At 40.5% G+C, this 10,694-nt stretch overlaps 2 protein-coding genes across 5 annotated transcripts in view; one reads left to right on the top strand and one right to left on the bottom strand.

The window, feature by feature from the left end:
* Positions 1-2,201: 2,201 nt before the first annotated feature.
* cbr1 (carbonyl reductase 1) lies at positions 2,202-6,958 on the bottom strand. 4 transcript variants are annotated; one of them, XM_020606712.1, is made up of 8 exons: positions 6,874-6,958; positions 6,154-6,268; positions 5,242-5,411; positions 4,755-4,773; positions 4,511-4,599; positions 3,627-3,835; positions 2,862-2,915; positions 2,202-2,609 (listed from the first exon to the last, which is right to left on the bottom strand). In XM_020606712.1, exons 2-8 carry the CDS (start codon positions 6,264-6,266, stop codon positions 2,436-2,438), a joined length of 828 nt encoding a protein of 275 aa, XP_020462368.1. In that variant the 5' UTR covers positions 6,267-6,268; positions 6,874-6,958; the 3' UTR covers positions 2,202-2,435. The 4 variants fall into 4 exon arrangements, with proteins under 4 accessions (XP_020462368.1, XP_020462367.1, XP_020462365.1 ...); XM_020606711.1 differs by having other exon boundaries at positions 4,511-4,594; positions 4,750-4,773; XM_020606709.1 differs by having other exon boundaries at positions 4,511-4,591; positions 4,747-4,773.
* The window catches only part of setd4 (SET domain containing 4), a 7,189-nt gene continuing 1,845 nt past the window's right edge, over positions 5,351-10,694 (top strand). Inside the window, exons 1-10 of the mRNA XM_020606708.1 lie at positions 5,351-5,429; positions 7,579-7,676; positions 7,761-7,856; positions 8,080-8,117; positions 8,495-8,583; positions 8,827-9,063; positions 9,396-9,455; positions 9,634-9,763; positions 9,923-10,097; positions 10,234-10,312. Of these exons, the coding sequence (XP_020462364.1) occupies positions 7,601-7,676; positions 7,761-7,856; positions 8,080-8,117; positions 8,495-8,583; positions 8,827-9,063; positions 9,396-9,455; positions 9,634-9,763; positions 9,923-10,097; positions 10,234-10,312 (980 nt within the window). The 5' untranslated portion in view covers positions 5,351-5,429; positions 7,579-7,600. The remainder of the gene's footprint in view (positions 5,430-7,578; positions 7,677-7,760; positions 7,857-8,079; positions 8,118-8,494; positions 8,584-8,826; positions 9,064-9,395; positions 9,456-9,633; positions 9,764-9,922; positions 10,098-10,233; positions 10,313-10,694) is intronic.

Below are 10,694 nucleotides of genomic sequence, written 5' to 3' on the forward strand. Positions count from 1 at the left end.
CTGAGGAGTTTATTACCAGGAAATATGTGATGTACTGTTTACATTCTGTTTGCACATGCATAATTGCACAATGATTGTTGACTGCTGCACATGCTGCTCTCATGTAGCATTTATATTCTTATATATTTTTATTATATTGTTGCATTTGCTGCTTAAAGTGCCTTAGATTTTGTGTTATCTACTTTATATTAGATTTGTATTTTGTGGCATTCATGTGGAGGCAAAGTAAGAATTTCATTGTACAAGGAAACATGTTTCCTAACTGTGCATATGACAAACACTTTGACCTGACCTTGACCAGTGTCCCTGTCGCACCAGCTGAAACCTGCAACAGTGGAGTGTCCAACATTATAAAGACAGTAAAGACCAAAGATTATAAGCTGTGACACTACTGTAAAATAAAACGTGCACTCAAGTGTTTGTAGTCAAAATTTAAAGTCAACAGTTTTTCTTTATTGGCTTTTTGCAGGCTCTAATCTGCACATTACATCTGCCAGTTTGACACCACATACTTGGAAATAGCACAAAATCATGTCACTATAATCTGACTGCTGAAACGAATTTGCAAACTCTAAATGTAAAGGAAGATTAGTTCGGTTTACCTTGTGCCAAATAATCCCAGGTTAAAGAACAAAAGTATCAGTGAAAATAGAAACTTTAAAATGTTAAGAAGCTTAAGTCTTAATATTTGTGACAACACTGTGATTTAAATTTTTTTATTTTTTTTCTGGATTAGTGTCCGTGGCTGCGTCCTCACATGCTGCAAAGAGAACCAATCTAAAGTGTCTGTTCTCTTGGGATCCAGTCTGAAGTCCATTTCACTGCCTGCTGTAGATAGATTATCAGAAAAGTCAGTTATTGGATATAATCCGTGGTCACTGAATGAGAGTAATGACAGGTTCATGCTGTCGTGGGGTTTGCAGGCATTTATTCATTTGAGAGATTCACATACCTTTAGCTGCTAAAATTCAGATACATTTGTATCAGTCAGGATAGCACAGTGGAGCAGAGGTTAGCGCTGCTGCCTCACAGCAAGAAGGCTCCAGGTTTGAGCAGTGGCTGGCCTGGAGTCTGCATGTTGTCCCTGTGCCTGCATGGGTTGTCTCCGGGTGCTCCGGCTTCCTCCCACAGTCCAAAGACATGCAACTTAGGTTGACTGGTGACTTAAATTGCCCATAGGAGTGAGTGTGGGTGTGTGTGTGGTTGTTTGTCTACACCAGCCCTGTGAGAGACTGGTGACCTGTCCAGGGTGGACCCTGCCTCTCGCCCAGTGTGAGCTGGGATTGGCTCCAAAGTTCCTCTTGAACTCATGTGCTGGATGTAAACAAAGTCAATACTGACTACTGTATTGTATCTCTGGTTGTGTTTCAACTCAGGAAATTCCCCCACAATAAAATAATTAGTAATGCAGCAATTACAAGCAATGATAACCCTGGTCACTATAATTATCAAAGTGTGTGTGTATGTGTGAGAGAGAGAGGGTTTTCCCCTTGGCAGACAGCAGGGATTACAGGATTACCATCTCTCCCTTGCTTTGTGGATTAGTTTTATCTACAAGGTAATCAGGGATTTATTCTGGTCTGACAGGACTACAACTCCCAGTCTCACACAGCATACTGTACAAGTACCAGTAATACAAAATGTGTTCTTAAAATGGACTGAACAAATACCAAAGTTACAGTCTAAAGCGCTTCTGCATGTTCTCTGAATAGCCTTTAGTCATGTGCATTATTTTGCTTTTCAAAATAAAAGCAGTACATTTAACATGAATAGCTCAAGACACTCAGATCACATTCACATACTGTAGGTACTTTGGGTAATGAGGCAGTGGCCACAATAAACACAGAAGCCGTTAAAAAACAAACTGATTAAACTTACAAAACCATAAAATCAGTAAAGAGTGGCACAAGGTATGGGATTCTGTGCTAGAAGAAGTTAACGCCATCAGATTGAGATGAACCAGAGGGTGGAAACTTCTTTGTGTTCATCTTTCTCTTGATTGTTGTCTCATATCATAGCAGTTACAAAGTGATTCATTATGATTTTATATGCACAATTTGGCCCATTTAGTTTTACATGCTTTGTTTTCTTCTACTTTGTGCTTGCCAGTTATTATGACAAATATTTTGGATTTTGAAATTCATTTATTGTTGAAAGCAAAGTCATGTATTAAAAAGGAAGCACTGCACTGTAGAAAGGCACTTTTTGCCAGAAATACTTTTTTTTCTTTGATTTCAAAAATTGAAATTTCATACAATTAAGGTGAGTTCACCTTTTTTCCATGTAAACAAAATGTTTTTAATCACTGAAGGCAAAGTGAAAACAGGGTTTTATCAAAAACAAGAGCGATTAGCCCGCACTTACAGAGATTCATGCACGATTACCGTTGCAACCCAGTAGACACATACACATCCACACAGGACCCTTTAACCCTTTCACCACGGCTGAACTTCTTTTTCAGAGACAAACTTTCCGTGAGGTCCTGTAGCTCCAGGCGGTAGCAGGGCCAGGTAGACCGGAGTGACAGCGCCCTCATCTGGTGACTTGGTGGCTTTCGGACCGGCCATGTCTGTGCGCACCCAACCTGGGCAACAGGCGTTCAGTAAGATCTGTACAAATAACAAATGTATGTTAGTGGTGAGTTTTCGCTAGACACTAATAACTTTAATTTATAATGTGCATTACTTCTTGTGACATCAAGTTTCTTTGTTGTACACAGGATATTATAAACCACATTACAGCATGTAACATTTATTCATCTTTTTATCAGTTGAAAGCAGCTGGTGTGCTGAACAAAGTAGATGTTAGTGCATAGTTTTGTTTGGTGGTTTGATTAAAAGTTGTCATATTTCAGTTGTTACCCCGTCATTCGGTCTCTCCTTGGACAGACGACGAGCCTGGATCATAGACAAAGTCTACAACACAAAAATATTTAGAATTAATGTCTATACGAAAGGAAATGTGGCATTAGAGAAGCATTTCAACCAGTCCTTTATTTAGAATGATGAGTATTGTGGTTGATATAAACGTTTTCCTGCATTTTTACTAGGGCTGCACTATTAATCATTTTTTGAGCAGTTTAGATCCCAATGTAGATCCCAATGTGATCTCAAGCCTCAGGTGACAATGATTCTACTGTGTAAGCATCAGCAAGGAGATGCCTTGCATCAAAACAAGCGCTCCCTTTTCCTCGCTAATCTGCGTTAACCACTAAACAAGGAATGTGTTACATCACATGACAAACTGTAGACGAGACAAGACTCAAAATTCAAAAACAAATCCAACATGTTTGACCATGCTGAAAGATATTCTGTGCCCTCATGCAACTATTCTTCAAGCGGTGCACCCCGTGCCCTGCAGAATACCAGTTGAGGCAGAAATATGAGAAAGAAATCACTTTGCATTTATTAGTTAAAGAAGCTCAGCGAGGAAAAGATAGTGCTTAGTTTGATGCAAGTAATCTTAATGCTACAGCAACCACAGCAGAATCATTGTCATGTGAAACTGAGATCACATAGGGATCTTTACAGCGCTCGGAAAACATTTAATTGGGCAGCCCTAATTTCTACACATTTTAAAACTAAGACAACTGATTAAAGCCCTGAAGACAAATGGCTCAATCATACCGTCAGTCCCAGCTTGGACACTCCGTACGCAGTCTCAGGCCAGCCGTCTTTCTTATGCTCTTCCTTCTTGGTCTTATCAACAAATTGCTGCATCAGTCCCACCAGCTCGTCCTCTGTGATGTCCTCGATGCGGAAACGCTGCTGGAGCGCCGGGCTGCACTGGTTCAAAGCACGCAAGCCAGAATTGCTTGAGACATTAACCACACGGCCTGAAACACATACAGAGGATGTTTGATGCTGTTATAGCTGCTCTACCTGAAAGTTTTTCAGCTTAGAGGGTCTGGTGTGGTTCAAAAAGCCAAACCAATTACTGTTGCTCTTTCTTTGTCCCACTCTCTCTGTGCCAACAAACACCGTCTCTTCACTGTGGCAGCCACTGCTCCAGACTTTTAGCTGCCCAGAGCTCCTCTATGGCTGTTTGACATGACTACTCACTGTTATCAACATGCTTCTTCTAACCTCGGCTAGGTGGCAGGCAGGGCTAATTTACAGACTGTACTTTGACAACACAGGGTGGAGAAGCTGGAATATCAACAGGAGGCTGTAGGCAGCAGTGTCATGGAGGGGGAGTATATTATAAAACCCATGAAAAGAAAGGGATCCATTTGATGTTTTTGTTCTCATGGCAGCCATAATGTTTTTAATGTTTCAACCAAGGGCATCATCAAAAATACCTGCAGACATTAGTAAGAGCTTGAAGGAGAGCTGCAAACTTCATTTTTCAAGTTAAATAAAAATCTAGATTTGTTTATAGTGGATATCTTAAAACAAAAAAAATATTATACTATAAATAAATATTATACTATAAAGTCAGCTGTGCACTGAGGTGTTTATTCATATAGCAGAAAGCAGAGAGTTGACTTGGTCCAGTTCTGTGTCCGTACCTCCAGGTTTGATCAGCGGCAGGAAGTGAATCAACATGTCTCTGGTGGCGAAGAAGTTTGTCTTGAGGGTCACCTCAGCCTCGACTGCACAAGGAGTTGTTTCTGGCAATGAAGAGAGTGAGAGACGGAGAGTTAACTAGCTGCACTTACTGTATGTGCCATTGATGCTTTGCATTTAGAGTTCATACATCAAGTCACTGTACGATCTCCTTTTTCAGTGTTGAACCAAACATGCAGGATTGCAAAAGGAGTTGTGTCTGCCACTGAAGACAGTGAGAGAGAGTTAACTGAAATATAGTATGTAATATAAAATTAGCTGCACTTACTGTATGTGCCATTGATGCTTTGCATTTAGAGTTCTTACATCAAGTCACTGTACGATCTCCTTTTTCAGTGTTGAACCAAACATGCATCTGTTTTAACCCTATGATTAGTGTTTTCCAGATGCAGCTGTGGCAGCAGGTGAGAACCTTTTCACTGCTCAAGCAATTAATGTTAATAAGTGGAGCTAAATCTTTTTAATTCTGTTTAATGGTTTGTTTGCATTTCCATCTTTGTTGTTACTGAGTGTATGTTTGAGTGATGTTTCTGCTGCTGAATTTGTAGCAGTACTTAATATGCTTGAACTAATACTAACACGACAGAATACCAATCTTTGTAGTAATATTAATATATTTTAACATTCTCATGTGCATGGCTCTACTGTAGTATAAATATCACTGTAATTCTACCTTTGAATGCTATCCCAGCATTATTGATGAGGACGTCCACGCCTCCATACTTCTCTTTAAAGTAAGCAGCGGCGGTGGTGATGCTGTTCAGGTCATTGATGTCCAGCTGCTGAAACATGGGCTTCAGTCCCTCTGAGGTCAGAGACGCCACTGCTTCCTGACCACGGCCACTGCAAGAAGAGCAAGAGGTCTGAAGTTATTTCCACTTTGTCTTTTATTCTTTTAAGAAACAGCTGTCAGTGTCAGCTAGATAGTAATTGTGTTAAATTTAGATATTTTGATGAATGTGGAGAAGTAAGAAGTACAACATGTAAGTCTGACCTGTAGTGGAGCACAAGCATAGACACAGACATGTAGAAGGTTCCCCAACCCTCATACACAGGAGCAAGACTTAGATTTAAAGAGATTGTCCTTTGCATCTCTTTGTTTTTCTTTGTATGATAATTTTGCATCTATTTTAGTAGGTTTGTGATTTTTGTGCCTGTATTTAGCTGTTCTGTGTCTCCTTGATGGAAGACACTGAACCCCAAATTGCTCCCCTTGGCCAGGCCAGTGCCCTGCATTGGTGTGAGTGTGTGTATGAATGGGTGAATCTGTAAAGTGGTTTGTCCAGGTAAGGTAGCAGAGCACTATAGAATTGCAGTTCATTTACCATTTCAGTTATTGATCCATGAGCAGAAAAGAAAGAAGTGACAAGAAATAAAAATACTTATTGAAAGTAAAATAAAAGTACCTCAAATCTGTACAGTAGTTGACCAAATGCTTTTACATAAGAATAAACAAGCTGTATTTGAAAAGTGAGATCTGGTGAAACATAAGAGTCAAACACACTTGTTGTTAAAACTGTAACCTACTACAGTGTGTAGTAGTATAGATTAGCCTGGTGCAGGTGTTGCCAGGTGAGTTACCTACATGTCTCTGGAAGTGAGGTAAACATCCCCCTGGAACTGCTTGCAGAGGGCTCGGACAATGGCCAGACCGATGCCCTTGTTACTGCCCGTTACCACGGCAACCCGGGTGGACATATCTGTCCACAGAGAGACATCAATGCATGAACTCAAATATTAATTATTAAATAATAGTAGAAAAAAACTTGCATCAACACATACACATGAAACACACACACACACACACACACACACACACACCTTCAGCTATGTGAAGAGCTGTACTTTAAACTGTACATTGTGTTAGCTTAGGCAAATTTAACCCTACTGTTATGTTGCAGGTCAGGCTCAGGAGGGTTAAATTTGCCTAAGCTAACACAATGTACAGTTTAAAGTACAGCTCTTCACATAGCTGAAGGTGTGTGTGTGTGTGTGTGTGTGTGTGTGTGTGTGTTTATGTTGCAGGACAAATTGCCCCACATCACCTGAGAAATGAACATAACAGGAGGGTTCCCTCCTGTTATGTTCATTTCTTCATATCAAATATTTGTCTCATTTAAAGCAGTTATGTTCGTGGGTCAATTTGACCTGCAACATAACAGGAGGGTTAAGTTGTATAACACTGATGAGTGTTTCTTGTAGCTGGCAGACCATACCAAATTCAAACATGCACAGCTGCTAAAATGCAAAACTTTTTAGCAAGTAGCAGGTTATCTGACTAGGAGGTGAAATGTGGACACCTTACCTGAAGCTGGTGGTGTGTTGCTGCACGAACTTGCTAAAGTAAAGCTGGAGAAGGCAAAGCAGAGCAGCGGGACAGAAAAGGTGGAATGCTGGAGGGAGTTTGCATACAGTTAGTGCTAATACCTGGAACAACGATCCAATCACGTGAGCACTACATGTGGGGTGATAATACAGAGTGGCGATTTGATACAGTTGATAATATTATAGGTGTTTTTTGATTTAAACTATGTCTTTACAATTAATTGATTGTGGCGTGAGTTTTGTTGCGCATTGCATTTTGTATTGAATGGGTTGCAAGAAGTGCTTGCAAGCATGCACTTGAAAGTATATAATGTGAATACATATAATATAACCTTTAGTTAACCAGCTAGTCTCATAGAGATAAAAATCTCTCTTGTTACAGAAACCTGAGTACAGAAAACCAAACACAGCCAGAAACCAGAAGCGCATAGCCAATCACACACATCACTAAATGGATTCCAAGTTGAAGTTGTCTCACTGGATGAGATATTCAGGTTTTAGAATCCTCTATAATTCTTTACATTTATAAAGTGCAAAGTAGTGGCAGTACAGAAAGTTAACAGATGCTGTAGGGAAGTTGTGAATAAGGTGTGGTTGGATTGCCAATACAGGGATCACAGGGGTTTTAACATCAATGGAAAAGAGAAACATTTTTTAAATGTTGTGTTTGTTGGGTGTGTTTAAGGGAACACAGGTCAGCCGGAGTCATGAGGGGTCGCTGCCATCGGGCTGGAAGAGCTGCGAGGAGGAGGAGGCAGAAACGGGAACACAGCACCCAGCCTGGTATTAATATGTCTCCTGCTGCAGGCTGTTAAAGCACATACAGATCCCATCACTAGTATGTCTCTCCCTGTTTTTATTTTTCAGTCACTCTGTGTCATCAGCAGCAGTATGTGAGGCTGATGAAGTTTCTTCACCAACGAGGATTCACCTCATCACTGCTGCAGCCAGCCCTCTTCACTGGTATGACTGGTACCACTCTGTCTTACATATCCTCAGGACTGTTGCATAACCTTCCGTGTTAGATGTTTTGTTGTTTTGTTTTCTGTCATTCTTCTACCAGTATAAATGTGAAAAGGGTGCTGAATTTGATTCATTGCATGATAAAAAAGGTATTTAAAAGTCTTGAATTTAACTTGATAAAACACTGAAGAACATTTTAAAGTCTGTGTGTGTGTCCATGCAGACACAGGCAGAGCACTGCAGACTCTCAAAACTATAAAGGTAAGTCACTTAATATTGACCAGTGTAAAATGAACTAAGGTGCTAGGTTTTGAAGTTGCTACATAGGTAATGATGCAGGTTGCCTAGTAATGACTTGAACACCTGTCATAGAGAACCAAGTTAATAGACAAGGTGTTTATGGTTGGTTTTCATTTTTACCAAGACACTTGAATAAAAGCAAGAAACAAATTATATTGAATAAACCAACAGACATAAGATATAGTTACCCTATGCATGCACAAGGACGGACACACAGGCAAAAATCCAGTTACACAGTTAGAAAATGTCAGTACAACAATGACAAAACTAAGAATACTAGTTGCCAAAAATGATACTAACATCTTGTCTGTCTGTCTGTCTCTGTTCACCTCTGTCAGCCTGGCCAGCTGATCATTTCCCTGCCAGAGTCCTGCCTCCTCACCACCTCAACTGTACTGGACAGCTACCTGGGACCATATATCAAGAGGTACACAAAAATATAAAACATTGGGATGCAACTATCTTTTCTTTGGCCAATTTCACATAGAGTAGTAGCGTTACTAATAAATGCTACATTCTCTGGCATGTGTGATTTTGTTTAGTGTTTGTGAAGTCTGATAAGTCAGTCAGTCACTGACTTGCTGTCAGCTAATGGCCCGTAACACAGCAAACTCCACACACGAAAGCAGAACAAGATGGAACCAAACTGTCACTGTGTTCATCTCCACAGCTGGAAACCCCGTCTCTCTCCCCTGTTGGTGCTCTGTGTCTTCCTGGTGTGTGAGCGGCACCGAGGAGAGGCCTCTGATTGGTTCCCCTACATTGACGTGCTGCCCACCGCTTACACCTGCCCCGCCTATTTTACAGATGACGTCATGTCTGTTCTGCCCATCAGTGTGCGGAGGCAGGCCTTGGAGCAGAGGGAGGCAGTGCAAGAAATCCATTCATTAAATCAAGACTTTTTCAAGTTAGTGCCGCTCATGGGACACGTGTAAGGGTGTGCGCAGCCTAGAATTAGTGGGGTAGCATCTACATGCACATTGTGTATCATTACTTGCAGTATGTGATATCTTGACACACTGAATCTTTGCTGAAAGAATCAAAATTAAAATGAAATAGTGTTTGATTTGTAATATTTATGGCGTTTAAATGGCATTCTTCTGTGCTCCTTGGAGTGCTTATTTTACAACATTTCTTATTATCCTTCAATATGCAAATATAAACCTCAGCAGTTTTACTCATGTGAACAATGTCAGAAACATACCAAGCTGTGAGTTACTGTAAGTATTTTTTATCCAGATCCCTGCAGCCAATCCTGACTCAGCCTGTTGAGGAGGTATTGACATATGTAGCATTGAGGTACGCGCACGCACGCACGCACGCACGCACGCACACACACACACACACACGTAGAAGTTAAGTACAAGCCTTCCTATAATTTGGACATGTGTGCAAAGATTTGTTAGTTTAATATTTCAGTCAAATACATTTTCAAGAAAGCAGGATGTCTCTCATCTGTTTTTATTTATTTATCCAGGTGGGCGTGGTGTAGTGTCAACACACGCTCCGTCTTCATGTCCCACCCGTCCAACAACTTCCTGGCTGGAGAGGACATTTATGCTTTAGCTCCTTTCCTGGACCTGCTCAACCACCAGCCTGATGTGCAGGTAGTATACACATACTGTATGTCAAGGCATTGCTGAGCTTGTATAGCCCAATATAAAGAATATACTGTATACCCTATTCTGCTTAGACAGTTGGAAAGATGGAGAAGCTAAATTACAGTAGTTTTCAAAAATGGCATCAAGATTATGTTTTTTTTCCAGGTAAAAGCAAGTTTCAATGATGGGACAAGATGTTATGAAATCAGGAGTGTTTCCGGGTCACCCCGCTACCAGCAGGCCTTCATTAACTACGGTTCCCATGATAACCAGCGCCTGTTGTTAGAGTATGGATTTGTCACCCCCTGCAACCCTCACAGTGTGGTCTATGTGGACACAGGTACACTACAGCTGGAAAGATAGAAGCAATATACCATCTCAGATTCAGTTTTATCAGTGCGTAAATGTTAAAAGATTCAGGTCATACAGTTTTTCTTACATTGTTTGTATCTGTATGTTTGAACCTAAACCCTCAGATCTCCTTTGTGATGTTTTAAGTGGCGACAGGAGTTTAGTCCAGAAGATCAAGTTTCTCGGGGCAAACGGCTTCCTTCAGTATGTTGTTCAGCATTGTTCCTCTTCCTTTTATGTGTTGTGTGTAAAAGTTGTGCATGCCTTTTACACACAAACCAAAACAATACACAGTACTGCTGCTAGTAATTGTAGATGTTATTACAATATGATACTGCAGAAGAACTTTAGGTTAAAAAGGAACACTTCTTATTTTTGGAAACTTTCATGTTAAATCTCTTAGTGTAAAGTATGTTACTGCTTTTTTATTTCTGTTAATCGGCTCCGTCTTCTGAAGCTCATTACAGTTAGTCTGAATTGCTAAAACGCGTTTCCTGAAACCACCACTCATTTTCTCAAAACCTTAAACACAAATCCAAATACTCAAACTAAATTCACAAAACCTCTGACTCGTCTGGCAAAATCA

This window comes from Monopterus albus, unplaced genomic scaffold (genome assembly GCF_001952655.1).
Source record: "Monopterus albus unplaced genomic scaffold, M_albus_1.0 scaffold80.1, whole genome shotgun sequence".
In the NCBI taxonomy this organism is placed as follows: domain Eukaryota; kingdom Metazoa; phylum Chordata; class Actinopteri; order Synbranchiformes; family Synbranchidae; genus Monopterus; species Monopterus albus.

What these genes read in the sequence shown, in the direction of transcription:
- cbr1 (XM_020606712.1), bottom strand. Translation starts at nt 6,266, where the DNA reads ATGTCCACCCGGGTTGCCGTGGTAACGGGCAGTAACAAGGGCATCGGT. An exon ending in TGTCCAAGCTGGGACTGACG is followed by an intron (nt 2,916 to 3,626) that starts GTATGATTGAGC and finishes TTTGTGTTGTAG; the next exon opens with ACTTTGTCTATGATCCAGGC. An exon ending in AGGAGAGACCGAATGACGGG is followed by an intron (nt 2,610 to 2,861) that starts GTAACAACTGAA and finishes TTATTTGTACAG; the next exon opens with ATCTTACTGAACGCCTGTTG.